This window comes from Ceratotherium simum, chromosome 35 (assembly GCF_057802395.1).
Source record: "Ceratotherium simum simum isolate JZ-2026a chromosome 35, ASM5780239v1, whole genome shotgun sequence".
Classification (NCBI taxonomy): domain Eukaryota; kingdom Metazoa; phylum Chordata; class Mammalia; order Perissodactyla; family Rhinocerotidae; genus Ceratotherium; species Ceratotherium simum.
The window spans coordinates 4,898,015-4,925,084 of NC_141934.1; the positions used below are offsets into that span (position 1 = coordinate 4,898,015).

General features: G+C 54.6%; 1 protein-coding gene, 1 long non-coding RNA gene and 2 pseudogenes across 8 annotated transcripts; 2 read left to right on the forward strand and 2 right to left on the reverse strand.

Annotated features, from left to right (window-relative positions):
• LOC147912425 (uncharacterized) overlaps positions 1 to 27,070 on the forward strand; it is a 176,540-nt pseudogene that overhangs the window by 55,901 nt on the left and 93,569 nt on the right.
• On the reverse strand, positions 1,675 to 8,925 carry LOC147912427 (uncharacterized). Of its 2 annotated transcripts, XR_015549934.1 has the most exons (3): positions 7,222 to 8,925; positions 5,731 to 7,082; positions 1,675 to 3,643 (listed from the first exon to the last, which is right to left on the reverse strand). It is a non-coding gene; the product is annotated as an uncharacterized LOC147912427 (long non-coding RNA). The 2 variants fall into 2 exon arrangements; XR_015549933.1 differs by having other exon boundaries at positions 5,731 to 8,925.
• On the forward strand, positions 5,422 to 8,092 carry LOC106800231 (cationic amino acid transporter 4-like; annotated as a pseudogene).
• On the reverse strand, positions 10,748 to 23,535 carry LOC106800225 (P2X purinoceptor 6-like). Of its 6 annotated transcripts, XM_087423919.1 has the most exons (8): positions 22,351 to 23,535; positions 21,858 to 21,968; positions 14,340 to 14,489; positions 12,465 to 12,559; positions 12,313 to 12,393; positions 11,894 to 12,002; positions 11,173 to 11,238; positions 10,950 to 11,013 (listed from the first exon to the last, which is right to left on the reverse strand). In XM_087423919.1, exons 1-7 carry the CDS (start codon positions 22,444 to 22,446, stop codon positions 11,182 to 11,184), a joined length of 699 nt encoding a protein of 232 aa, XP_087280045.1. In that variant the 5' UTR covers positions 22,447 to 23,535; the 3' UTR covers positions 10,950 to 11,013; positions 11,173 to 11,181. The 6 variants fall into 6 exon arrangements, 5 of the variants coding, with proteins under 5 accessions (XP_087280043.1, XP_087280044.1, XP_087280045.1 ...); XM_087423917.1 differs by lacking the exon at positions 11,173 to 11,238 and having other exon boundaries at positions 10,748 to 11,013; positions 22,351 to 23,532; XM_087423918.1 differs by having other exon boundaries at positions 10,945 to 11,238; positions 22,351 to 23,534.

The following is a 27,070-nucleotide window of genomic DNA, read 5'->3' on the forward strand; positions in this document are numbered from 1 at the left end:
ACGGACCCTTCAGTCACTTTATAGGGTGTGGGGAGCCCCAGCACAGTTGCCTGCAAAGTCTAATAGCACATTTCTGTTGTAGTTTTTCTGTTGATTAGGCCCCCAGCATGGCTGGTTGCTAGACTCAGGGGCTTGAAATTGCTGTACGCCTCTGGACTGCAAGGCTCTTGTCAGGTCTCTCAGGATTGCAGCTGAGTGGGTCTGGCCCCAGGCATGGGACCACCCAATTGTTTCAGGCTTTGGAAGGTGGGGCCAATCCCCTCTGTGGCTATTTGAGAAGCAAAAAGTCTTCTACAGCTGACAAGCCCCACCACCCACAGGGCCATACATACTGTCAACATAGACCTGCCTCCTGTGTGTGCCTGAACCCCATGAAGCAGACCTAGTCACCCCGCTGCAGAGGCTCCACCCACTCCACCCACTCCTCATGCACACTGTGTCCCACAGAGGCAGACCCACTCACCCAGCTGCAGAGGATCCAGGCACCCAGACTATGCAGGACCTCAATTTGCCCAAGGGCTTGCTGTTCGGTGGGGCCAGTCCCTAGGGCAGCCTGCCTGCCCTGGCTGAGCTGGATTAAATCAGTGCTCTAGTGGGTGTGGAGACCCTGGGCTAATAGGCTAAGGGAAGAACTCCAATGGTGTCTGCCAGCATCTGCGTCAGCTCACCTGTGCTAGGTCACAATAATGGCTGCTGCCAATGTCTCACTCCCTGGAGAGGTCTCACCCCTCACCAAGATGCATCCAGAACCTATCAGGTGAGTCTCTTTCCACCAAAGAACCGTGCACATTTCATTTTGGTGATTTTAGGTTGCTTTCCAAAATGAGTGAATTTGTGCACAGGCCTTTTAAGAGCAGGCTTTTTTCCCCTTATGTCTGACAGCTTTTCTGGGGGTATTCCTCCTTGTAGTTAGTAGCCAGCAAAGCCAGATATTATGTCACTCGATTCAGTTGTGATGAGTCCAAAAGATGCTTATAGCAGTAATGCTCCCCAGCTCAGGTCCCCCACTCCTCCAGGGAAAGCTGTGTACCTTAGGATTGCTCTCAGCCAGCCATGACATGCCACAGCTTGTGAAGGTGGCTTTTTTTCTCTCTAGAAATGAATTTCTGCCTCTTCCACCTCAGGACTGTCCCTTGTGGCAGTGGTTCTTTTATCCAGTTTTCAGTTCTCTCTCAGGGGTAATTGTTCCAAGAGTTGTGTCCATGTAAGGAGATGAGTTCAGAGTCTACCTATACTGCCATCTTGACACCTCCCTTAAATGAACTCTTAAAAGTCAACAAGAAAATCAACAACCCAATTAAAAATAGGGAAAAGATTTGAACAGATACCTCACCAAAGAAAATATACAGTTGGCAAATAAGCCTATGACTAGATGCTCCACATCTTATGTCATGAGGGCACTGCAAGTTAAAACAATGAGATACCACTACACACCTGTTAGAAGGATGAAAATCCAATTCAAAGGACAACAGCAAGTGTTGCTAAGGATGTGGAGCAACTGGAACTCTCATTCATTGCTAGTGGGGGGAATGCAACATGGCACAGACAACTCGGAAGACAGTTTGGCAGTTTCTAACAAAATTAAACATACACTTACCACGTGATTCAGCAACCACACTCGTCGGTATTTACCCAAATGAGCGGAAAACTTATGTCTACACAAGAACCTGTACATGAGTGTTTACCGCAACTTTATTCATAATTGCCAAAACTTGGAAGCAACCAAGATGTCCTTCAGTAGGTGAATGGATAAATAAACTGTGGTCCATCCAGACAAGAAATATTACTCAGCACTAAAAATAAAGGCGCTATCAAGCCATGAGAAGACATAAGACGACCTAAATGCTTATTACTAAGTGAAAAAGGCCAGTCTGAAAAGGCTACATACTGTATGATTCGATTCCAAATATCTGACATTCTGGAAAGGCAAAACTGCAGAGACAGTGAACAGATCAGTGGTTCCCCATGTTCAGTGGGGAAGGAGAGATGAGTAGACAAAGCAGGGTCAATTTTAGGGCACACTGTAATAGTCTATATACGTCCTTATACGTTTGTTATAACACATGGAATGTACAACACCAAGAGTGAGCCCTAATGTAGACTATGGACTTGAGGTGATAACGACGTGTCAATGTAGGTTCATCAATGATAACAAATGTACCAATCTGGTGGGGGACGTTGACAGTGGGGGAGGCTGTGCATGTGTAGGGGCTGGGGGTATACCAATTTTGTTTTGGACATAAAACGGCTCTAAAAAATAAAGTCTATCTTAAAAAAAAATCAGTTGGCCATAAATTTTTAAAAATTAATTGCCCTTATGTTTGGACTCTCAATTCTGTTCCATTGATCTATGTGTCTATCCTCATGTCAGTAACACACTGTTTTGATTCCTGTAGCCTTGTAGTCAATTTAGAAATCAGAACATGTTAGTCCTCCAATTTGGTCTTTGTCAAGTTTGTTTTGAATATTCTGGGTCCCTCCCATCTCCATATAAATTTTAGAATCAACTTGATAATTTGTTCAATAGGCAATTGGGATTTTGATATGGATTGCACTGAATCTGCAGACAAATTTGGGGAGTATTTCCATCTTTACAATATCAAGTTTTCCTGTCCATGAATGTGGGATTTCTTTCCACTTATTTAGGGCTTCTTTTACTTTTTTCAATGATGTTTAGTAGTTTTCAGTGCACAAGTCTTGTATTTCTTTTGTTAAATTCTGTCTAAGTGTGTTCATACATAAATTTATTCTTTTTGATCTATGTAAGCAGAATTGTTTCAATTTCATTTCTGGATTGTTCATTGCTAGTGTATAGAAATACAATTGATTTTTGTATGTTGATCTTTTATCCTGCACCTTCGCTGAACTTGCTCATTAGTTCTAATGTTTTCTGTGTGGATTTCTCACGATTTTCTCTACATAAGATCATGTCATCTGTAGCTAGAGAGTTTACTTCTTCCTTTCCAAGCTGGATTCGTCTTATTTCATGTTCTCACCTAATTGCCATGGCCAGAGCCTCCAGTAAAATGTTGAGTACAAGTAGTGAGAGAGGACATCCTGATGTTGTTCCTGATCAAAGGGAAAGCTTTCAGTCTCTCACCATTGAGTGTAGTAGCCGAGGGTGTTTCGTAGATGGTCTTTATCAGTTTGTGGGTGGTCCCTTCTATTCCAGGTTTGTTGATTGTTTTTTTCTGTGTCTGTTGACATGATCATGTGGTTTTGTCCTTTATTCTATTAGTATGGCACATGACTTTGATTGATTTTCATATGTTAAATCAATCTTGCATTCCTGGGATAAATCTCGCTTGCTCCTTCTTATATGTTGCTGGATTCCATTTGCCAGTATTCAGTCGAGCAATTCTGCATCTATATTCATAAAAGTTATTGGTCTGTAGTTACTTTTCTTGTGATGTCCTTGTTGGGTTTGGTGTCAGGGTGATCCTGGCTTTGTAGGATGAGGTGGGAAGTCTTCTTCTTCTTCTTGTACTTTTTGGTGCTTTCTCTTCACTGCATCTTCCTGGTGTTGCTCTGTGTAACTGCCTTGAGCACTGTGGTCCAGCACTTGGCCCAGCCACATCACTGGAAGTTTACAGTTCACTGCATCAACCACGAGTGGCCACGAGTATCCACTGGATGTTGGACCCTGTGAAAGGGAGTGTGGTGAGAGCCCCTTCTATCTGGGTAGATAAGAAGTCAGTGCTCTGAAACTCTGCACACCAGCTCTCAGGTGGTCATCAGATAGGCCTTGGGGGAGCTCCTGTTACAAAATTGCCCACACCTATTGGTTGGAAATGCATCTATCTGGATTTTTGTGAAGGCATTTCAGAACAAGGAACATCTGCTCAGTTATGTTTAGGCCTCATAGGAGCGAGGTAAGGGAGATGTCATCCCTGCAGGAAGTGGGAGCCCATCTGAGAAGTTCCTCAAGACAACATCAGCCAAATACCAGAAGGGGCAAGAGAGCCGGCTAAGGTAAAACGTTCTAAGTGGCACTGTCATGTCTGGGAGTCACCATCCTGTCACCAGCCCACTGAGGCAGACAGCCTGCAGGTGCTCCTAAAATCCTATTCCACAAACCACATATAAGCTTGAAAACATAGAGAATGTTCTGAGAGAAGAGGATATCTGTTTTGGTTTTGCTTTGCTTGCATTGATTATCATCATTTTGAGGTAAACAAATTCACACTCTGTGACACCAACATTTCCTCTTTCAAAGAAGTGGGAGGAGCAGAAGGGCAAAGACTCCTCAGACCCAGGAATAAATAAGCCTGAGGGGGGTTTGTGATAGTCACGTGATGAGACACATGGTGTAGCCACGTGATGCAAGGACTGGCATGGAGGAGACACTCTGTCCATGATACCTCTCATGGATATCCACAAGTGGGGAGCTGCTGTTAGGGTGCCCAGGCTTGACAGGTGCTCCTGGGCTAGGAAGGGCTGCCACTGGTGTTTGAGGGCCCCTAGGGGTGCCCTAAGCTAGAGGGCTGGAGGTCATCGCCAGGAGTCTGCCTGCCTTTCAGGACACTGTCTGTAGCTAGAGGCTCAGAACAGCTGGCATGAGTTCTGCCAATTCACAGAACACTCCCCAAAGCTGAGCACTCCCTGGTCAATGGATGAGGGTGGGTTCCTGCCATCCCATTGTGCCAGGAGGTCAGGGATGGCCCAGGGCCTCTCAGCCAGATTCATACCCTCCTCATACCAGAGTCTCTCCTGACTCCTGCAGCCCCCACACCTCCCAGTGTTGAGGGGGCCTGGATGGTACCCAGCTGGTGGAGTATGTGTGTTATGATGAAGGATCAAGGAGGGTGTCTGCCTCAGGACCTTACCATTCACGAGCCTACCAGGCCACCCCAGTGACCTGGGCTACTTACCTGGTGGCCTGGGCTTCCTTATCTGTGAACCGGGCACCATAATAGAGTTTCACCTATTAGAACATGGTGACCTCTGGTGTTGACGTGTGAGGTGTGGGTAGGGTGTGCTGAGTGCCTGTGGGACCTGGAGGTGGTGCCTAGTTCTGGATATGTCCCCAGGGGTGGGGGTGGGCACAGAGCGATGGCCGCAGTGGTGACAGGTGAGTCCCACTAACTCCTGCGGGGACAGAGTGAGGGCAGAGAGGAGGTGAAGGCTCGGGTACTGGGCACAGGGGCACAGCGTAAGTAGATGTGTCAGTGGTGTGGTGGTGGCCTGTCGGGGTGCGGGGCCCTTGCTTCAGGTGCAGTGCCCAGGGCGCCCCCCACTCCTGGCAGCGTGCAGTGATACACTAGCTTGGTGGGGCGGGGAGGAGGGTGATGAATACTGCTGTCTGAGGCAGGGTCAGAGCAAGAACTGAAAGCTGGTCAGAACCTGGCTGGGCAGCCCGTCACTCCCTCTGGCCCTCATAGGTGCCGGCAGCTGGCTTGGTGCTCCTCTCAGCTGCCCACCATGGCCCAGGGGCTGCCCAGCATCTCCAGCCTGGTGAGTTTCTGCCAGAAGGTGAACCGCATGAAGACACTGAAGGAGTCCACCAGGAAGACATCACTGCAGCACCAGCTGACCATGCTGGACCTGACCCTGCAGGGTGTGGGTGGTATGATGGGCTTTGGCCTGTACATGCTCACGGGCACCATGGCCAAGGAGATGGCCAGCCCTGCGGTGCTCGTGTCCTTCAGTGTGGCTGCTGTGGCCTCCTTGCTAGCAGAGCTATGCTACGCAGAGTTCGGGGCATGTGTGCCCACTATGGGCTCTGCCTACCTGTTCACCTACGTGTCCATGGGCAGGCTGTGGGCCTTCCTTGTTGGCTGGAACGTGCTCCTCTGGTGCCTCATTGGTGGCACTGCCGTGGCCCACACCTGGAGTGGCTACCTGGACACCATCTTCAGCTACTGTATCCGCAGCTTCACTGTGGCCCATGTGGGCATATGGTAGGTGCCCCTCCAGGCACAGTACCCAGACTTCTTGGTTGCTGCCATGCTACTTTTGGCGTCTGTGTTCATCTCCTGCAGAGTCCGCATCTCTTCCTGGCTCAATCACAACTTCTCTGCCATCAGCATGCTTATCATCCTCTTCATCATCATCCTGGGGTTTGTCCTGGCTCACCCACACTACTGGAGCTCTGAGGAGGGTGGCTTTGCACCCTTCAGCTTCTCTGGGATCATGGCCAGTGCTGCCACCTGCTTCTATGCCTTTGTGGGCTTTAGTGTCATTATTACCTCCAGTGAGGCCCAGAACCCAAAGCGAGCAGTGCCTATGGCCATCTCTTGGCCTGGTGGCTGGTGCCTACATCCTCATCTCCACTGTGCTCACCCTTGTGGTCCCCTGGCACGGCCTGGACCCTAACCGGGCAGTCGCTGATGTCTTCTACCAGCGGGGCTATAGCTGGGCGGGCTTCATCGTGGCGGCTGGCTCCAGCTGTGGTAAGGGGCCCTTCTGGGCAAGGTGGGAGGGGACAGGGTGGTGGGGCCCCGCCCTAAGGCCCCCAGGGAACACGTCTCCCATCTGGGCCTGTGTTTCCAGTTGCATCATGGGCCCAGGAAGGGGCTAATGATTAGACTCTCCACCCAGGCTTGTTGGGAGAGAACTGCTCACCGCCCCTCCCAATTGTACATGGAATGTCAGCCCAGGGCACGTGCTTCCAGGTCCTTTCCTGGCAGAGAGACTCAGCCCTCAACAGATTCTCCAGTGGGTCTGTCACCTAAACTGGGCTGTCCCATTCCTGGGTGGTGAGGAGGAACAATCCAGCACCCCACATACCCTCAGGCTCACTCTGATAGACCAAACTCATGTCTGTGTTCCCAGGGGTCACCCTTGCCCTGGCCCCCAGCAGTGGCCCCTGGTGGGCCTGGCCACCATGCTAACCCATCTCCCACCCTCTGCCACAGCCATGACCACTATCCTGATCAGCAACCTACTATACCTGCCACGCACCGTCTGTGCCATGGCTGCCGACGGGCTCTTCTTCCAGGTGTTTGCCCATTTGCACTCCCGGACACAGGTCCGTGTAGTGAACATCCTGGTGTTCAGAGTCCTCATGGCTTTCCTGGCGCTGCTGCTGGACCTCAGGGCACTGTCCAACTCCTGTCCTTTGGCGCACTGCTGGTCTACACCTTCACCACCACCAGCATTATTGTGCTACGGTTCCAAAAGGCCCCTCCATCCAGTTCCCTGGGCCCACTCAGCCCTGTGGGCACAGAGCAGGCCTCAGCCCCTGAGCCCGGGCAGCTGCGACCAGCCCTGAGATCCTACCTTGGCTTCCTGGGTGGGTGCAGGCCTGCAGCCGACGTGGCTTGGGCACTCTGTGTCCCGGTGGCCTCGGCCATCACTCTGGACTGCGTGCTGGTCTTCGGGGACTCGGCCCTGCACCTCCCTCTCTGGGGCCACACCCTGCTGCTCCTGCTCAGCTCCGTCACGTTTCTGCTCAGTCTCCTCGTCCTGGGGGCCCACCAGCAACAGCGCCGACAGGACACCTTCCAGGTACTTCCTCCAGCAGCACCCATCACTCTCAGCCCAGCCAGCTCCCCTCACCCCTTCCTCCTCTGCTGTGGCAGGGTGCACCAGGGCTCACAGGGCGGGGGAGGCCAGTCCCCAACCCCCTCTTTCTGCATGGCTAGTGGGCCCTTGTCTCCAGAATCTCCAGAGAAGACTGTGTACTCCCAAGATGTTACGCCCTGGGCCAGCAGACCTTCCCACAGCCCAGCACAGCCCTGCCCTTACCCCCTCAGGTTCCCATGGTGCCCCCGATTCTAACCCTGAGCATTCCCCTCAACATCTTCCTTATGCTGCAGCTGAGCCACCTGGCCTGGCTGAGTTTCTCCATCTGGCTGCTGATTGGTGAGCGAGGGACAAGTTGGGAGCCCAGGTGGGCTACAGGAGGAGGGCAAGCAGGAATTCAGGCCTGGGACTGCCCCTCAGGCTTGCGCCACCCTTGCAGGACTCATGTATTTTGGCTACGGCATCCGGCACAGCAAGGAGAACCAGCGGTGGTAGCCGGGGTTGACTGCCCCACGTGACAGCCTGGAGGAGACGGTGTAGGCCCTGTAGCCCCTCAGCCAGGCACCAGCCCAAGAGCTGGGCCCCACGGAGTAGCCCACCAGTCCATGAGGACCACTTGGGGCCTGCCCACCTGTCCCCACTTCATCAGGGGGCCAGAAGCGCTGGCAGCACATTCTATCGGAGGCAGGTCAGGTTTGCAGGCCTGCCCATGCAGGACCTCAGCCCAGGTGCCAAGCTTCGAGTCCTTGGGAGTGGGCCATGGCCAGCGCTGGTGTGGTGGACTCTGCCCAGCACCTTCCAGTTCATGACCAACTCCAGCTACCTGGGCAGGTGAAGGTTGGACAGGGAAGAGGCCCGCAGATCCCGGGATCCACAATAATAGCTGCTGGGCCTGCCATGTGGCATGTTGCTGTGTCCACCTGGCATTCTTTGTGGCACTGTGTCTTCCCCCTTCCCCGGGAACTGGGCGATTTTCCCCGATCCACGGCAAAAATGCCAGGGTTCTGTTAGGGGGGGTTCAGCCAGGGGAGAGAGAGCCCTGAGAGGGACATGGCCAGGCATCGGTCCCAGGGCCCTGCCCTCAGGCCAGTGCCCTCTGCCCGGCTCAGAGGGGCGCTACACACCAGGTACAGAGGACTCCCTGACCAGGTTGGGTCAGGCTTCATCCCAGGCTCCCCACATGTCCCCTGGGGGCGGATCCTGAGGGCAGAGCCTGGATCCCTAGGAGACTTGCTGGAAAGGGCAGCGCAGTTCTGGGGTTCCCTCGGTTTCCCAGGGCTCCCAGAGAGCAGTGCATGTACCCGACGCCTGCCCCAGGATGTAGAGGTCCACCTGCCCGGGTACATGCTTCTCTCTGGCACTGGTGCACAGGCCCACACGGCTCCCTTGGGGGTGCACACCCACGTGCCGACTGAGGCAACAGCTGGTTCCAAGCTCAGGGCTGCCCGCAGCTCCCCAGCTGCCTCTCCCCCCCCCCCCCCAGGGCTTTGCGATAAAGGCTCCGGACAGGACACACAAGAGCAGGTGGGGGCACAAGCGCCTGGGCCTGCTCCAGGTACCTTCCAGCCCACCTGACGGCAGTGGGGCCCCCTCCCTGCAGGTCCCCAGGCCCACCCTACATCCCTACTGGTCTCCCCAAGGCCATGCTACCTCTACCATAGACGCCCCCCCGCTCCCCATTCCTGCCTGGAAGGACCACACAGGAAGCTGCTGGCTCTAGTAGCTTTACTCCTCGGCTCTCTGCAGCCTTGACCTCAGCTTTCTCTGGGCCCCAAGGACAACCAGGTACCCGTGACCCCGCTCCAATAACCGGGTTCAGGGCCGTGTTCTCTTACCCTGGTCCTTCTGAACCCACCTCCCATGGACACAGCTCTGGGGACAGAGAGGAGCAGGGAACCCAAGGCTTTTCTGAGGCTCCAGGTGCCAGATGATTCCAGATGCTGCCCAGCCTGAGCCCCAGCCCCGGCCCTCCCCAACGTGCCCCATATTGCTCCACCAGCAACCTGCCAGCATGCCCCTGGTCACCAGGGACCCATGAGAAGACAGCCCTTTGTCTCCCTGGGGTGGGTACCCCCAAACCCCTGCCTCTCCCTGGGACGAAGAGAGAGCTTGGCTCCTGATGCCCCTGTCTCTCCCCTCCTGACTCTGGGCCCAGGGGGCATGGGGAAATTCTCCAGCAGGAGGTCCTCCAGGCAGGACTCAGGCCCCCGGGAGGATTCCAGAGCCAGAACCAGGCCAGCCTGCTGGGGGCTTCCATGTCCTCTGTTAGGGACATTCTTTCCAGCCCCTGGGCTCCACCTGGGGTCTTGGTCAGAGCGGGCTCCTCATGCAGGCAGTTGCCTCAGGCTGGGGTGGGCAACGGCCCAGACACGTTCTCAGGTGTGACCTTCAGCGGTAGTGACATATGTGTCCAGATATACAGGCTTCCCACCCCATGGCTCCCAGGAATCTGGGTGAGCAGGTTACTGGGCAGTAGGCTGGGGGTCACCAAGGAGACATATAGAAGGTCCCAAAGGACTCCATGCCCACCAACTCAGCCCCTCCCCCCTCCCTATCCCAGCCCTCCACAGCCTGAGGGCTGCCACTGGGAAAGGGCCCAACAGGTGCCTGTGGCCTTGCCTGCCATCCTAGGTGGTCCTACGGTGTGCCCACTGCAATCCTCATTCCTTGGATGAGGCCCCCCAGCTGGGAGGGGACCTGTCCTAGGAACCCAGCCCCAGAGCAGCTGAGACGACTCCTCTTGTCAGGCTTCTTTCTCCCTTGCCTTGGACTCTGGCTGCACAGACCCCCAGGCAGGGCTGCTGAGAGGATCAGGGGTCTACTGTGAGGGGAGTGCTGGCAGGGGAAGGAGGGCTGGGAGCCAGGCAGGGCTGGCGTCAACCACAGCCAGTGTGGGGCCGCTGGTGAGCAGGGAGCTGCTGGGAACACTGGAGACAGAGACTGGGAGAGTGTTCACCAGACCAGACCCAGCAGGAGCGCCACTGGATTAGCACCCTGTGTCGTCTCCCCCTGCAGGTCTCTATACAAAACTGTCTTCAGTGGTCCCCAGGCAGCAGCCTGCTGAGGCTGGAGTTGGGGGAGGGACAGTCTGTCTAGGAGCTAAAGGGTGGAGTTCTCCCCCCAACCCCTATTCTGGTCGTGCTAGAGCTTCATCCACAAGTCCCCAAGGCAGGGCCCCCACCCTTCCCAGCCCCCAACCCCCAACCCCCAACCAGCAGAGAGAGAAAGGTTCCAGGCCTCAGGAATGGGCCAGCAAGTGCCCAGCTCCCAGCAGCAGCAGTGGGGGCAGGTGCTGGGCCCCCTCTAAGGCACCTGGGCAGCCGGGTGTGGGGGTGGGAAGCCAGCTCTGTCTGCTCAGGGTTGGCAATGCGCTTCGGGGCCTTTGCCTGCAGATGAGGACGGCAGGCCGGGGCTCCAGCCACCACCCTCCAAAGTGTGGCCCAGGGTCCAGGCAGGCCCGCAGCTCCCCTCCTCAGACTTGATCCTCCAGGAGAAATGGGCTTCCCCATCCACGTCCAACAGCAGCAGGTCACAGGAGAAGATGAGCTGGGAGAGACAGGGCAGACCCACGTCCTGGCCCCCAACCTGCCATCCCGCTGCCTCCCTAGCCCTCACCTCGAGACTCATGTCAGCACAGGGGGCTCAGGAGTGCACTCAGCGGGGCACGGGCCAGCAGCCAGAAGGACCCACGTTGGCCAGACTCACCACACCCAGTCACGCCGCTCTGGTGCCCAGAGTGACGGTTGTGGGGATAAGCCTGAACTTCTCTGCCTGAGGGAGACCTGGGCTGAGCCTCTCTGGCTGTGGATGATGCCCCCTCCCACTCCTTACCCTTAATCACTCCCACCCACTCCAGCCTGTCCCCTGCCTCCCCAGTGACAAGAATGTCTAAGCAGACCCCATAGAGCCTGAGCAGGCTCTGGGCCTCCACTCTTGAGGCCTCCCACCAGTGAGCGGCTGTCCTGGGGGCAGGAGGGAGTCTAGTGACCTGCTCTGCCCACTCCTGGGCTGGACTGTCCCTCACAGGCCTCATCTTCCTCATCCATTCATTCCATCCACCCCTAGCCTGAGTCCTGAATCTCAGACCTGTGTCATTGCTGAGGACACAGGGGACAAGCCCCCTGTGCTATGGAGGGAGATACTGGAGGCAGATGGAGTGAAGGAGGGACTGGGGTGAGGGGTCCCAGCTACATCAGGGGTGTGGGGACATATGGGGTAGAGGCCAAAGGGCTCAGGAGGGAGGGTGGATGGAGCCTGTGCTGGGGGACCTGGAGCTGAGAGCACCCCCTCCCGCCCTGGGGACCCCTCGCACACACAGCAGAGCGTCCAGAAAGATGGGCCAGGCTGGGGTCTGTCCCAGCCACCACAGGAGGACAGGTGGAGCGGGACCTGGCTGAGGAATAGCAGGCAGGCAGTGGGGATGCACCTGACGTCCTAGCTCCTCTCCTGCAGCTGTAAGGAGTCGTGGGGCCATAGTCAGAGCCCCCGGCGTCCAGGTCACAATCCCAGCAGACGTGGATGCCCGCAGCCCCACCCTGCACACAGCGCATCACTGGTCCACCAGCACATGGGCAGGGAGCCTCTCCCCGAGCCCTCCAAGAACCCTGTCCCCTACAGAGCCACCAGCAACACCAGGTCCTCACAGACCCCTCCAGCAGTGGCCATGAGGTCCCTGATGCGGATTATGGGGCAGTATTGGGTGAAGTGTGGGTCACAGTGGCAGCGCTTGAAATCGGTAGTGTCCCAGGTCTCGAAGGCATTGGACCTGAGAAGGGGTAGGGTTGGGGGGTCGGACCAGGCAGGGGACAAGGAGGATCTGGGACAGCCAGGACCCACCATGCTGACCTGGAGAAGTTGAACTTGCTGAAGGTGACAGTGTTTTTGATGAACAGCGTGAGGTTCTCAGCCTGGAGCAGCAGGGGCTTCCTGCAGGTGGGGGAGGTCAGGGGCAGGCGCTGCTGGTCCTGGGACCTGCCCTGAGTGTCAGGGACACTTACACAGGCACAGTGTCGCTCTCCACAGGGCACCAGACCCAGATTTCACAGGTCCTGTGGGTCCCATTGAACTCCACACACTGGCCCGTTTTTATGCCCTGAAAACACAAGACAAACTCCAGGCCCTCAAATCTCCACAGGGAGGGGGAGGGAGTGGGCAGGGGGCTGTTGGCAGAAAGAAGACGCAGAAGCACCACCAGGCCTGCATGGGGGAGCCACCCAGGGTCCCAGCACGGCCCCCTGAACCCCCTCCCAGTGGAGGCGCTGGAAGGCAGGGCCACAGTTACCGTGGCTGTGCGTCCCCGTCTCCCCTTCAGGACAGTCCTCGTCAGCCCAGCAGTTCACAGTGGGATGGAGGGTGCTGAGGTGGTGAGACAGCAGAGTTGTCCAGGCCCAGGAAGTGTCTCCCCTTCGTGACACAGCCCTGCAGTCTGCAGGGACATGTCCCTCCCCCTCTTAGTCCCCAAGGTCTCCTGAGTTTGGGGACACATGGGAAAGCTGGAGGTGGTCAGAGGGGGGAGGGCGAGCAGCCCCGGCCAGATCGGGGTGCAGTGCTGTATCCCAAGGCAGAGCAAGACTCCTTCCCTCCTGATAGTTCTGTCCCCGGAGGGGGCAGAAGCGACTCCTCGAGGCCCACCTCCTCTGGTCCAACTCAGATGACGGAATAGGGATGGTGGAGGGACTCGGGGAGGGTAAGTTTATGCCAGGGTGGAGGTGCTGGATGGCAGACAAAGGGCGGGACCCTCGTCAGAGGGGCCTGTAGGGATGTGGGACCCCACACACTGGCCAAGGGACCATAGGCCAGCCCCTTCCTAGCTTGTTCTGCTGTGAAACAGGGACATCAGTGCCTGCACACGGTCACAGAGTTCTGGGCATCAGCCCGGAGGGGAGGGTGGCGAGCTTTCTGGGAGTCCCAGACCCAGAGAGTAAGCACCCTCAAGGGTCAGGCACTCGCACAGACAAGGTTCTGCCAGGCAGTGGGTGGACGCCGCTGTCCAGGGCCCCAGGCTCAGGAGCAGCAGGAGGAACCCAGCACCAAGGTGGCAGGAAGAGCTCGGGGACTTGGTGGCCACCATCATGGAGAGGGAGCCTTCCCAGGGTGGAAAGCAAGGGCTGGCAGGCTCTGATGGTGTCACCATGAGGGCTCAGCCTGGCTGCTGCGTGGAGCGCACCTGGGGGCCCACAAGCAGAACACAGGCACAGTGGGGGCAGCAGGGAAACCCGTCAGGAGACGGAATGGACAGGCGGAGGGGCAGGGAGGTGTGGAGCCGGGTCCAGCTTTGGTCCTGGTAGAAGCATGGCCCTCAGTGGATGGAAAGAGGCTGCACTGGGAGAGGGAGAGGGTTTCTCCTTGGACGTGGTGGGCGTGCATCAGGAGGCAGCTGTGCTCGGGGCAGGTGGTCACCGGGGCTACAATTAGGGCATTAACAGAACAGAGGTGGAAACTGGGGCTGTAGAGGATCTGGGTGGATGGAGAAGGGGCCAGAAATGCAGCATGAAAAGGACAGAGAAGGCAGACCACAGTGCCCAGGTCAGGGAGGAGAGCACTCAGGAGCTCCAGGCCCTGGCCCCCTGCCCCTCCACCCCTCCCTCAAGCTCAAGCCTTGAGTTCCCAGACCCCCCACTCTTCCAGGTGCAGCCTTTGTGAATGCAGTACCTCTGGCCTGGCCTCCCGCCCCATCCCCTTGTCCATCTGGAAACCTCTTACACATCCCTGAGCCCTGTCTAGGGCCACTCCTCTGTCAGGCCCTTCTTGAGCCCGGCCCTGTGACAGCACCAGCACTAGCCCCCCTGGCATCACAGGCCCCTCTTGCACGCACTCACTGCAAGGGTGGGGTCAGAGGTGTCAGCGCCTGGCAGCAGCACCAAGGCACCCACCTGTGGCGGCTTTAGGAAGTTGGCCATGTCCCACAGCCGGTTCCCCAGCTCCTTGATCTGGGTCATGGAAATCCCTTTGAGTTTGCTGATGACAGAAATCTGCGGTCCAGGTACTGCTCCTGGTGGCTTTTTGTGGTGAGGAGGGCCCACCTGGGGAAGAGGCGATGGGCAGTGTGGTGTGTCCCCAGCACACGGTGAGCAGTGGCAGAGCTGGGCCCCAGCCACTCAGCCCCTACACCCTGTAGGCTCCCAGCACAGCGTTCAGGGCCCCCGCCTCTTCTCCAGCCTCATTTCCACCCCAAACACCCTGCACAGCCCAGAAACCCCGGCCATGCATCAGAGAGCCAATGCTCTCAGACCCAGTTGCCCACCACCAACTCCTTCCCCAGGCTTCACCCTCCCCTACCCCAGCCAGACCCAGCTCCCTCCTTAAAGGCTCCCCTGACCCAGCCACCACTGTGGTCTTTCTCAGGGGCCCCAGGGCTCCAGCTCTCACAGGAGTCAGGGACTACCTCATGCCCCTCCCAGGGCCTCCTGGGCAGAGTGAGACCCATCCTGCTCTGTGCCCAGAGCCCAACACGGGGCTGGGCACAAGGCCCAGGAAAAGAGGCAGGTGGGCACACAAGAGGACACGAGCACACGGCTTGCTCTTGTACCTGCTGCCTCTAGACAGATGGAGATCCTTCCTTCTGCTCCCACCCTGTCCCAACCTGCCCCCTCCACTACCACCAGCCCAGCCCCTGAGGAGTCACACCCCCACCCTCAGCCCAGCAGGACCAGTCACAGTCCCTCCAGCCAACTTGTCCAGGAGCCACTCTCTTACCCCACCACAGAGGCCATGACCCCGAGCTGCGGCAGCCTCTGTGAGGCGCCCACCCCCCAGTTCCTGGTCATCACCTACTTCTCAGTTTGTAATCCAGAAGCCCCCAGCCTGTCGCGGCCGCCGGGAAGCCCACGGGCTCAGCTCCTGCTGGCTGCTGGGGAGCAGGGTCAGCAGAGCAGCTGCAGCCCCCGCTGAACAGGAGGTAAAGGAGGCTGCCAGGCCAGGCCAGCAGCTGGTAAAGGGACACTCCCTCTGGGGGCAGGACTCAGCCCCACCCCCGCCCTGGGCTCAGTCCCCACCCCCAGCTGCCCTGGGCCTCCCTTCCTCTCCAGACTCCCTCTGCCTGGCCCTGGGGCTCAGAGAGGAGCAGCCCCTCTCCCCTGCCCTTTGGCCTCACTTCCTTGGGGGCTGAGGGGATGACAGGTGTTATAGGTAATTTGAGAGGATGGCATGGGGGCAGCAGGAGCCCAGAGGAGGGCCTAGGAAAGCTTCAGGAAGAAGGGAGCTCTGAGCTGACACCTGCAGATTCTGAAGTTCTACAAGCACAGCTGGGGAGGAATGTTCCTCGAGGAGGAAGCCGCATATATGATGCTGGAGCACGAGAGAACTGGGAACCACAGGGGAGCGTGACTCTGGCTCCAGAGAGGAGGGTGGCCGGCTCTGCAAGGTTCCCAGGCCCTCCTGTGCGACGCCAGGCAGAGCTGCCCCATCCCCAGAGCACAGGGACTAAAGCCCCGCTCTGGATTCAGGCAGGGTCCCCAGTCCACGGAAGGGGGTGATGCTGGACCCACCCGGGACAGCAGGGGAACAAGCGCCCTCGAGGCACCCAGCAGTGCACCCGGCCCGCGGTGCTCCCCCTTCTGTGCCCTGGCCAGGAGATGGCTCAAGGTCAACGCAGGCCCTTGGCGGGTTTCACAGCACCAACAGCACGGGGTTGCTGGGGTGACTGCCCCCAGGAGAGCGTCACTACTGGCTGCTGTGGTGCACCTGTTCACCTCACGCCACACTGGACTGGTCCATGCAGCTGGCGGGTCCACTCACACCCCTGAGCTGCACTCTAGGAGGGCCCTGGGTCTGTCCCAGCCTCAGTGCTCGCAACTGCGAAGTGGGTATAACCACAAGGGGTCTCTGCCAGAGGTCTGGGGAGAATGAAGAGCAGGAGGAGGAGGCGGCGGCTGCTGGGCGTCCTGCAGGGGTCCTGGAGGCCGAGGGGGGCTCGGACTCAGATTTGGACCTTGACCTGCAGATAAAAGTTGCCTTGGGCAGGGGTCAGGCCTGTGTCCTCACCTTGGAGGCTCTAGATAGGGGTGGAGGGGGCAGACAGGGGCCGAGGGGGCAGAGGACCCCTGTCTAGCAGAGAGCGCATCCCTCCATGGGACCCCTTCAGGGCAGCCGGCGGCCCCTCCAGCCCCGGTCCTCCTGGAAATGCTTCGGCAGCATCAGTTGTTCCACTATCAGAACACACTTCCAGAATTTTGTTAAAATGCAAAAACCTAGTCAAACAGTCTATGACAGGGTGTCCCACCTCCTCCTGAAATGGGATCAGGGCTGGGTTTTCCCAATCCACAGGAGAAACTAAGCTGATGGACATATAGAACTTAGAGGAAGAATAAACGAAGGTAAAATAAAACAGTGTTCAGTATTTTTCCTATTCTTAACTGATCTAACAGATTCCTTTTGTTCAAAATAATAATTGTAAAAATAAATTTAGTGATAACAGTTCATGGATAAGAGAAATGTAGGAGAGCCGTTTTATAAGGGATGGGAGGGAGGCACTGGCAAGACTGTTGTAAGGGACCTGCACTAACCATGAAGAAACACAGTGTTATTTCAAAGTGAACTGAGGTTAGTTGTAAATTTATATTGTAAGCTCTAGGGAAACCATTTAAAAACTTTAAAAGAAGTATAATTGATATGCTAAAAGAAACAAGGAATCATATACAATGCTCAATTAAAACCAGAGACGACAAAAAATAATTTAAAAAGTGCAAGACAAAGAAAGAAAGATCAAAAGCAATGGATAGAAACAGTTACAATTATGGTGGATATTAATCCAACTATATCAATCATCACTTTAAATAGAAATGGTCTAAATACAGCCATTTAGAGACGGATTTCATCAGACGACATTAAAACAATAAGAAGGAACCACAAGCTGTCCACAAGAAACTCACCTTCATTATAAACACACAGAGAGGTTAGAAGTAAAGGACAGAACAAGATCAGCCAGGAACACACATCCAAAGAGAGCTAGAGCAGCTGAATTAATGTCAGACAAAGCCAACTTCAGAACAAGGAAAATTCTCAGGGATAAAGAGAGGCATTCCATAATGTTAAAGGGGTCACTTCTCCAAGAAGACAGAACAGTCCTTAAAATACATGCATCTAACAACAGAACATCAAAATATGTGAGGAAAAACTGATGAAACTGCAAGGAGAAATAGACAAATTCACTATCTTAGAGGACAGACACAGAAACAGACAAATCTACCACTACAGCAGGAAACACTGCTCTCTCAGAACTGATAGATGCAGCAGGAGAAAACCAGTAAGGACGAACTGAATGGTGTCACCATCACCTGGATCTGATTCATATTTATAAAACACTGCATCCAACAAAGAATACTCAGTTTTCAAAAGGTCATGCGCAAGATTCACCAGACACACAACATGTGTAAAAAAAACCCCACACCTCAGCAAATTAAAAACAATAAAAATCATATAAAGTATATTCTCAGATCAAAAAGGACTTCCAAGTAGGAAACAAAAACAGAAAGATAGGTAGCAAATCCCCAAATATTTCGAGATTAAACAAAACATGGATCAAAAAAGAAGTCTCAAGAGAAACTGCAAATATTTTCCATTAAATGAAAATGAATATACAACTAATCAAAACGTGTGGAATGCAGTGAAAGCAGTACCCAGAGGGAAATTTATAGCAGTAAATACACATATTAGAAAAAATAAAGATCTGAAATAATAATCTAAGCTAAGGGAAGAGAAAGAAAGTAAGCCTAAAGCAAATAAAATAGAAGAAATAATAAAAATTACAGCACAGATTAAGGACAATAAAAATGGGAAATCAATAAAGAAATCAGTAAAAACATAGCTAGTTCTTAAAGATGAAAAAATGGATAAAATATAGCCAGGCTAACTCAGAGAAAAAGAGAGAAATACTAATTACTACTATCAGAAATGAGAGAGGGGCTATAATTACTGATCCCATGAACATGAAAAGGATACTAAGGAAATATCTGAACAGGGAAATGATAACATCCCTGATGAGTTCTGTTGGATCTATGGCAAATCTTCAAATGAACTAATTCAAATCTTTCCCTAGCCCTTTTACATTTGGTCTTTAATTTATAAAAACAAAATATTGATGAGGATATGATTTAATGTCTAAGTCATTTCCAACTAGTAAGACTCTATTCTGTATAAATTAGACATCGCCAAAATGTAAAACTTTTGGGATTCAAAGGACAACATTAAGAATATGAAAAGACAATCCACAATATAGAGAAAAATTTGCAACTCATACACCTGATAAGAAACATACCTAGAATATGTAAAGGACTATGACAAATCAGGTATAAAAAGACAACCCAGTTTAAAAATGTGCCAATGAACTGAACAGACATTTCTCCAAAGAAGACATACAAATGGCCACTGAGCACATGAAAAGATGTCAACATCATTAGCCATCAGAGAAATACCAATCAAAACCCCAGCGAGATATCATTTCACACCCATAGGATGGCTATATCAGAAAGACAGATGGTAAGTGTTGGTGAGAACGTGGGGAAACTGGAACCCTCACACACTGCTGGCAGGAATGTAAATGGTGCAGTCACTTTGGAAAAACGTCTTGCAGGTATTCAAATAGTGAAACAGAGAGTTACCATGTGACCCAGCAATCCCACTCCTAGGTACACACCCAGAAGAAATGAAAGCAGATGTCCACACAAAAACTTGTACAGGAATGTTCACAGCAGCAATATTCATAATAGTCGAAAAGTGGAAACAATTCAAATGTCCCTCAACTGAGGAAAGGAGAAATACCCTGTGCTCCAGCCACACAGTGGATATTATTCAGCATCAAAATCAATGCAGGGCTGACACATGCCTCAACATGGATGGACCCTGACACCATTATGCTGAGTGAAAGAAGCCAAACACAGAAGGTCACACGTTGTATGATTTCACTGATACAGAATGTTCAAAACAGGCCGATCCCTAGAAATAGAAAGTGAATTTGTGTTTGCCTAGGCCTTAGGGGTTAGGGGAAATGGGAACGTCTCCTAATGAGGAAGGTGTTTCTCTTGGAAGGATGATGGAAAGCTTCCAGAATCGATTGTGGTGATGTTGCACAACTCTGTGAATATACTAAGAAATACTGAATTGCACACCTTCAAGTGTGATTTGTATTGTATGTGAACCATATCTCACTAAAGCTGTGACAATGATTTTAACAGACTGCATTATGAATCGTCAACATAGAAAGTAACCCCCAGAAGGGAGTACAGAATCCTGTTCACTCACTTTAAAGGATCTGAACTAGGGCAACGAAAACCCAGAGGAATTCTGTTAGTTAACATTCTAGGTACCAGGACATCCTGAAATATTCATGAGGATTTCCATGTTTTAATTTGAAGAAAAAAGGCATCTAAGGTTCAAAAAACATATTCACAACTGTCAAAAAGAATCATTATCACTCAAGGGAAGGGGAACACAGGGAAGTCATCAAATGGGAAAGAAGCATAAGATTTGGGTCACATGGATCTGCAGCCTGAATATGAAAGTGGATCCACATTTATCACTGCTCCACCCCAAAGATGACCTCAGAAGTCAAACAGCCCAATGAACAATGTCTCTTTCAAAAGTATCAGTTTGGCAAAAACTAAAATATTAAGAAATAAATACTTTGCAATCATGAAGAATGGAATCTTCTAAACTCCCAGCTTTAAAACTAAAACCTTCTGAAGATTCCGTTTCATATGCCTAGGAGTGACTCCCCCCGTGGCTGGAGTGGATTCCAGAGGTGACAGATGCCTTAAGGATAAAACCGTAAAGAATCCAACGGTGTTTTTAAAGGCTATTTGTTGACCCTGAATCTAATCCTAACTCTATATAGGATCATAGACATAAACGTGAATCAGCACAACCAGTAGGCACAGTAACAAAGGATCATGAAAAACTCAGTACTTTTGCAGTGATATTTCAGGGCACGTGTCTATTAAAATTCATCAGGCTTTAATGTACTTTCCACGAGTGATCAAACACAAATACAAACACATTCGGATTTGTCACAAAGGTGTGTTCCTATTGTTGACACCAATCTTTGCCCCCCTTCAGTTCACGTGACCATCACTGACAATACACTCCCCTGGGCGCACACTGCTCACCAGGGCTGAGGTGCCTGAGGTGCTGGAGCCGCAGAAGTCCCAGCTGCTTAGCCAGGTGACACCTCCAACCTGCGCCTCCTCCACTTCTGTCCTGGGCAGGTCCGGAGGACCCACACCCACCTCAGCCTGGGGGCTCTCAGGTGGCTGCCATGACCCAGTCAAGGTTTCATGAGTTTGGGGCAACCAAGGGTCGCCAAGTATGAATACACAAAGAAGCTACCCTCTACTCGCATTACGATATCAAGGAACATTCTTGAGACCAAAAAGGAAGGATGTTGTTTCCAGAATAAAGGACAGACCTCCCCATGAAACACCATTTGCCAAGCTTCCCCTGACGTGTGTCTGCACATAATATATAAACCACATTCACCCACACCTTTCTGAGAGCTTTCCTCCTCTCTACAGAAACCCAGGGGTGTGGTAGAACTAAGCACAGGGACAGTGTTGGATCCCGTCCCAGCACAGAGTAAGAGGGAAGAAGTGTCAGCCACTTGATTCTCACACACACGTCTCCTCCTGCCCTTGATCTGCTCACTGCCCTCTGTCAAGGGAGACTGTCACAGGCCAGCCTGGAGCAGAGCCTTGCCGTGGGAACCAGGCCTTGGAGAGGCCTGAGTGGGGATGTCAGGTCACCGGGCAGGGGCCCCATGGCTTCATTTGTACAACGCAGCTCGGGTCCATCCTACACACCCACCTGAGCGCTGACCCACTTTACACCAAGCACACGCTGGGCGGCCACGGTCGGAGCAAAACAGCTCCTGCCCCCCAGGAACTTCAAACCAGTGAAAGGAGAATAGATGACGTCCTCAGATAACCGGTGATCATCGATCTAGTAGTTCTTATAGAGGTTTAAATAGAAATATAAGTACGCATGGCATTTGAAAATAGTCGACAGGAATTGGAAAAAATGATAAAAATGAAATCCTCTAGCTACATGACCGTGGGGACTCATTTCCTCGTGGAAATCTGGCAGGATGCTCGGGACCTGCGAAGGCTGCTGGCTGAGCGTGCAGTAGAGGCAGCGGAACAGAACCACTCTGTGAGGGAACCAAGCACACTGGGCACACTCCACCGAGAGCGGGGTTGTCATTACGGGTCCCCAAATGACCTGATGTAGAACCTGACCCTCCGCCAACATTTCCCCCGAGGGGTCATTTTATTCATGGACCCATGTGAGCACCGCGTGCTTCGAGCTCTGGAACAGCAAGACATGGACTGTCCCACACATATCAGGACCCGGCCTTGGTCCTGCTACCCTGCAGGTGCCCTGGTGCCCACTAGCAAGCCTACCTTCATCTGCCCGAAGCCCATGGTGATGGCAGCAGCAGAGGTGAAACCTTTAATGGCTGACGGGGCAGGAGATGAAGTCCAGCAGGAACCCTGGCCGCCCAGGAGGAAATACTGAGATTGTCACAGCTCTGCCCCGTCCCAGAGGACACAGGTGGATGTGGGCCAGGAGAGGGGGTGTGGTGGGATTGGGGCTAAGATGGTGGGTGACCTGTCCTGTTTGGGCTGGTCGGGAGAGCAGGAAAGGGAGGCTAGGCTCTGAGGCCCTGGGAACTTCCCCAAGTGTCCTGGCCTCTAAGCAGAATGGGGTAGGGCTGATGGCACATCCCGCCCAACACACACACACACACAGGGACACACACACACAGGGACAGCACTTGGAATGCAAAGAAGGAAACGCTGGGGGCAGGGGCATCCACAGCAGGCAGGTGCCTCGGGTCCCCAGGAAGAGCAGAACCGCAGCCCCCACCACAGCAGGAAGGCCCGAGAGTCTTACCCAAGCGCAGGAGCCCATGGCTAACTGCATGCAGCCCCACAGGAAGGCCAGCAGCACAGCACAGGCGGGCTCACGGAAGGGCACCAGGAGGGACATGATGGCCGTGGGGTCCAGAGTCACATCCCAACATGTGCCAGAAAGAAATACATGAAGCACTCACGAAGGCAGAGTAGAGGCCTACTATTGGGGAGAGAGGGATGAGCACCCAGGAGGCACGCGGCAGGCCCACGGGGTCCCTGGTATAGATGTCTGAGCACAGGGGCCTGTGTGTCCACTGGGTACTTTGGGCACACCAGTGCACACAGGCAGAGTAAACGCTCCCCCTCTATTATCCACAGTGTGACCTGCAGTCATCAGGGGACCTCTTTTCTCCCCGCACCCAACTGGGGCCCAGGGTGCCACCTGGGGGAGCACAAAGGCCTGTGAGCTTCTGTGAGAGTGCGAGTCTGAGAAAGCATTCTTAAGGCTGCAGTGAGTCATCCCGCTGCCCCATCAGGCAACCAGAACTCGCTGGGTGCCTGCGTGTGACAAGTGTGACAAGAGCAGGTACAGGGGTGTGTGTCTGCCCAAAGGCAGTCACAGGCTCTAGATTGTAAACCAAGGCTTCTTGGCCCCCTGGCGCTGGAACCCTGGGTGCCCCACTTGTCTGGAGGGGACATTATGCATTTCTACTCTGCTGCTGGGCAGGCGCTGAGGCCAGGAGTGGGGTGAGGCCATGTGCAGGGCATGTGGCCGGCAGCAGGGACAGACATCTCACCTGGGGCAGGAGTCAGGCCACCTCAACATAGGCCGGTGACTGGGGAATGACCATGAGCCCCACTGAGAACCTGGCGATGAAGTCCATCTTCAGCCACTGTACACAGTAGTGGGACAGCCAGGTGGCGATGGGCAGCTTTCTCTGCAGGGCCGCAGGGGGGCAGCAGAGGGCTAGCTGGGCCAGGCAGGGGCCTGAGGGCCTGGCCTGAGCCAGCACCTTCACAGAAGATGGCGTGCCTGGGTGGGTGAGGGGACAACAGAGACCAGCAGTCAGGGTCCAGGCTTCAGAGAACCCAGCAACAGGGCGGGGGTCCAGGGACATCAGGAGAGGCACAATCTGTCCTCCCTCCAGGGGGTCTGACTCAGATGGTTAAATCCTCCCCTTGCTGGTCCAAGAGGGGAGCCAACAACCTGTGCAGAGGGGGCCTCAACCAAAGGTGGAGTGTCCCCCTCCCCTGCTCACTGCTCCCCCCTGAACCCCACCTGCCCAAATCCTAGGTGCCTTCTCTCCCTCCATCAACGCTGGCAGGGAAGATTATGAGAAATGATTTCTCAATGAGGAGGCTAAACCCTAATTAGACTCAAGGTTTCTCTGCCCGGGGGGAATTTGTTGGCTTTTTTGTTTTTTCCTCTCCAGAGAATTTAACGGGGAGCAGTGCAGAGAGAAGCAGGGTGCAGGGGGTACCCTCGCCTGGCTGGTGGGGTGTGGGTGGGGAGACTGGGACCCTGAGGGACCAGAGGATTTCCAAGCGCGCACCATGGGGGGCTCCACCCATTAAAGGGGCTGCAGCGCTGGAAGCCATGTCTCCCATCCTGAGGACACGCCTTACCCCAACCCCCACCGTGACATTCTCATCCCTATAAAGGTCTCAGGAGTTCTAGCTGGTTCTGGAGAACTTTAAGGGCTCCTCCATTAATTCAGGGTGCGCAGCATCCTCTAGGATCCTGGCGCCCCATGTCGCAGAGCCGGCCCCAGACCCCCCTCACCCGGGCCCCGCGAGGCGGCTCTGGACAGAACCTGGCCCCCACCACCGAAGCCGCTTGCGCGAACCCTGGGGTCTAAGGGTGGGGACCCCACGCCGGCTAACGGTCCGCGGCCCGCCGGCCCAGCAAGGCGGAGGGCGGTGGGGTCCCCGGTGGAGACGCGGTGGGTGGTGAATGGGGGTCCCCGGTGGAGACGCCTGCACCCTCGGACCCCACAGCGCACCTCGCGTCCGCCGCCCCCGGGCGACCCCGGCCCGTCCCCGGCAGCTCGCCCACCCCGTCCCGGGCCCCGCAGACTCACCTGGCGCCCCAGCTCGGGGTCTCCCGGTGTCTCAGCCGGGTCCACAGGAACCACAGAGGGAGGGGGAGCGAGGGGCGGGGCCAGGGCGTTCAGGGGCGGGGCCTGACGTGCACGCGTCCTCGGGGCGGGGCCGGGGCGCCCGGGGGCGGGGGTGTGACGTGCACGTGTCCTCGGGGCGTCGTCGGGGCACCCAGGGCGGGGCCTGACAAGCACGTGCCCTCGGGGCGGGGCGGCTCCGGGGCGGGGTCCGGCGCGGATCTGCCCCCGCGAGGGGGTCTGGCGTGATAGCGTCTTTTTTGTGCTGCTTGGAGAGATGCAGTGGCCCAGTCAGCTGGCATTGCTCATGGGGACAATGGTGCACTCTGTGTCCAGGGCTCCCTGATTTTTCTTATACCTCGGATTCCCCAACCTCAGCTGCCCTAGTATGGACTGGAGGGCGAGGTGAGGGAGGCCTCTGTGTTTTGGTTTTCAGGGGCCATCCGCGCGCAGTCGGGTCCTGTGGTTGCATTGACGAGGCTCTGGTGTGGGAACGGGCTGTGTTCTGCCTGGAGCAGCTCTCACCCACTCGCGGCACCCAAGTCCCACACTGAGGCAGTGAGCAGGGTGGCCGGGGACACGAAGCTGAGAGCTGATTGATGCCGCTGGGCCAATGGTTCTGGAGAGAAAGGACTTGTAGGCAGGCCGTAGAAGGTCGACCCCTGGACGACTGAGAATAGTGGGAATCTCTGTGGGCTCCAGCACCAGGTCTTGGCCTGAACCGGAGGCCCTGGGGTGAAGAGCCTTTTGTGCCAGTCGGAGCAGGCGGGGCTGCAGCTGAACTGTGCAGGAGGGGAGTGTACAGCCAGCCTCAGCCCGAGAGTGAACTGGGGCCTTGCTGAGCCATAAACCTGGGGCCTCTGGGCCAGCTCTCCCCAGGAGACCCTCCTGCCCCGGCAGCCGCTGCCTGTGCTCCTATGACCCCTCGTCAACCTCGCTGGCCCCCGCCTCCCTGGGAGGCTGCGGGCAGGCTCTTTCCCGCAGGTGCTGCCCACCCCACCTCTGCTGGCATGTGCCATGCCCATCACCCCAAATTCCTGTGTGGACAGAAGCCCCCAAGGAAGGGAATTGACAGGAGGAGGGAGGGGCACAGAAGTGGGGAGAGGCTATCCAGGCGTTGATGCAGTGGCCGACAGGGGGGACTTGTGGTGGGCCAGGTTCACACCCTCTCCAAGGCAGACTTCAGCTGCCAGGCGGTTTTCTGGACCAGTTTTGTTTGCTTGTTTTAACATAATTTCAGACTTATGAAAAGCTGCTACACACAACATAAAGAACTTGCAGAGACCCTTCACCCAGATTTCCGAATTGTTTTGCCCTCTCTCTGTTTATCTGCGTACGTTTCTTTCTGGGCCAGTGGAGTAAGTTATAGACATGATGCCCCATAACCTCTTAACATTTCAGAGTGTATTTCCTAAAAATGAGCGCAGTCTGCTTCATAACCACAGCACTTCCATCCAAATCAGGAGGTTAGTATTGCTACCAGGGCACCATCTGATCCTCAATCCCACTCGGGTTTCACCAGCTAACCCACTAATGTCCACTACCTGGCTGGGACCCAGTGCAGGGTCACTCGCTGCGTGCAGTTGTCTCTCTAGTCTCCATCAGTCTGGAACGGTCCCTCAGGCTTTCCTGACCTTGATGCCTGTAAAGCATGCAGCCTGGGTGTGTGTTCTTGGGTGTTTCCTCAGGATTAGACCCAGGTTGTGCATTGTTGGAAGGAGCACTGCAGCCGTGGCCCAGGGTGTCTGTACCCCATCACTGGGGACATTAGCTTGATCACTGGGCTAAGGGGTGTTGGCCAGGTTTTCCTGCTGTAAAGTTAAATAAGTATTTTGTGTCTAAATTAATTAACAAGGGGGCTTTAGTGGGATAATATACTGAGACTATGCAGTTATCACTAGTGTTTGCATCCTTGGCCAGATCAGTTACTAATAGGTTGATTGCCAAGTGACCATTTTCTGATGTCATCACTCTTGCATTTATTAGTGGGCAGTCTATGGTAAAGAAAACTTTTCTCGTTTATTTATTTGTGTATATGAACATGGACTTGGGGGTCGTTGTATGATTCAACAGGCTGTAATCGTTGCTGCTGTCATTGATTCTGAAGTCCAGGTCGCCCCTGGTTATGCCAACAGGAGCTCCTACCTAAGGCCTGTTTCTGTGTCTCCCTCAGGACGCCAGTCATGTGTTTCGCTTCCTGTGGTCTCCACCACACTCGCCTCCTGAAGCGACACATCTCTCATCAGACGTCTGTGAATGCAGACCCTGCCTCCCATGAGATCTGGAGGTCAGAAACTCTGGTCCAGGTGAGAGCCAAGGCGCCTCTTCTCTGCTTCCATTTCCAAATAAACAGCTGAGCCACCTTCCACCCCATGGGGCAGAGGCCTAAAGACTGCCCCTCATCCTGGGGGTGGTTCTAAATTGTTAGTGTTTTCCTGCCGTCATGTTGAAGAAACAGAGACAGAAGGATTTACCCACCTGTCTAACCTGTATGTCATTGGCTGTTTTTCATCCCAGGATTCCCTCTCCACAGGGTTTGGTTTTGTTTTTCTCATGGTGATGTAATCGCTGCCTAGTCTTTTAGTTTCCAGTGGATCCGTGTAAATGCTCTCCCCACCCCACCCCGCCTCTCTGACCCACTCC

Excerpts from the sequence above, each read along its gene's own strand:
- LOC106800225 (XM_087423916.1), bottom strand. The coding sequence starts at position 22,446 with ATGTCCCTCCTGGTGCCCTTCCGTGAGCCCGCCTGTGCTGTGCTGCTG. Across the intron at positions 21,969-22,350 it reads CCATGGGCTCCTGCGCTTGG|TATTTCCTCCTGGGCGGCCA; the intron begins GTAAGACTCTCG and ends TGACAATCTCAG. Across the intron at positions 12,394-12,464 it reads GAGAGCGACACTGTGCCTGT|GAAGCCCCTGCTGCTCCAGG; the intron begins GTAAGTGTCCCT and ends CCCCACCTGCAG.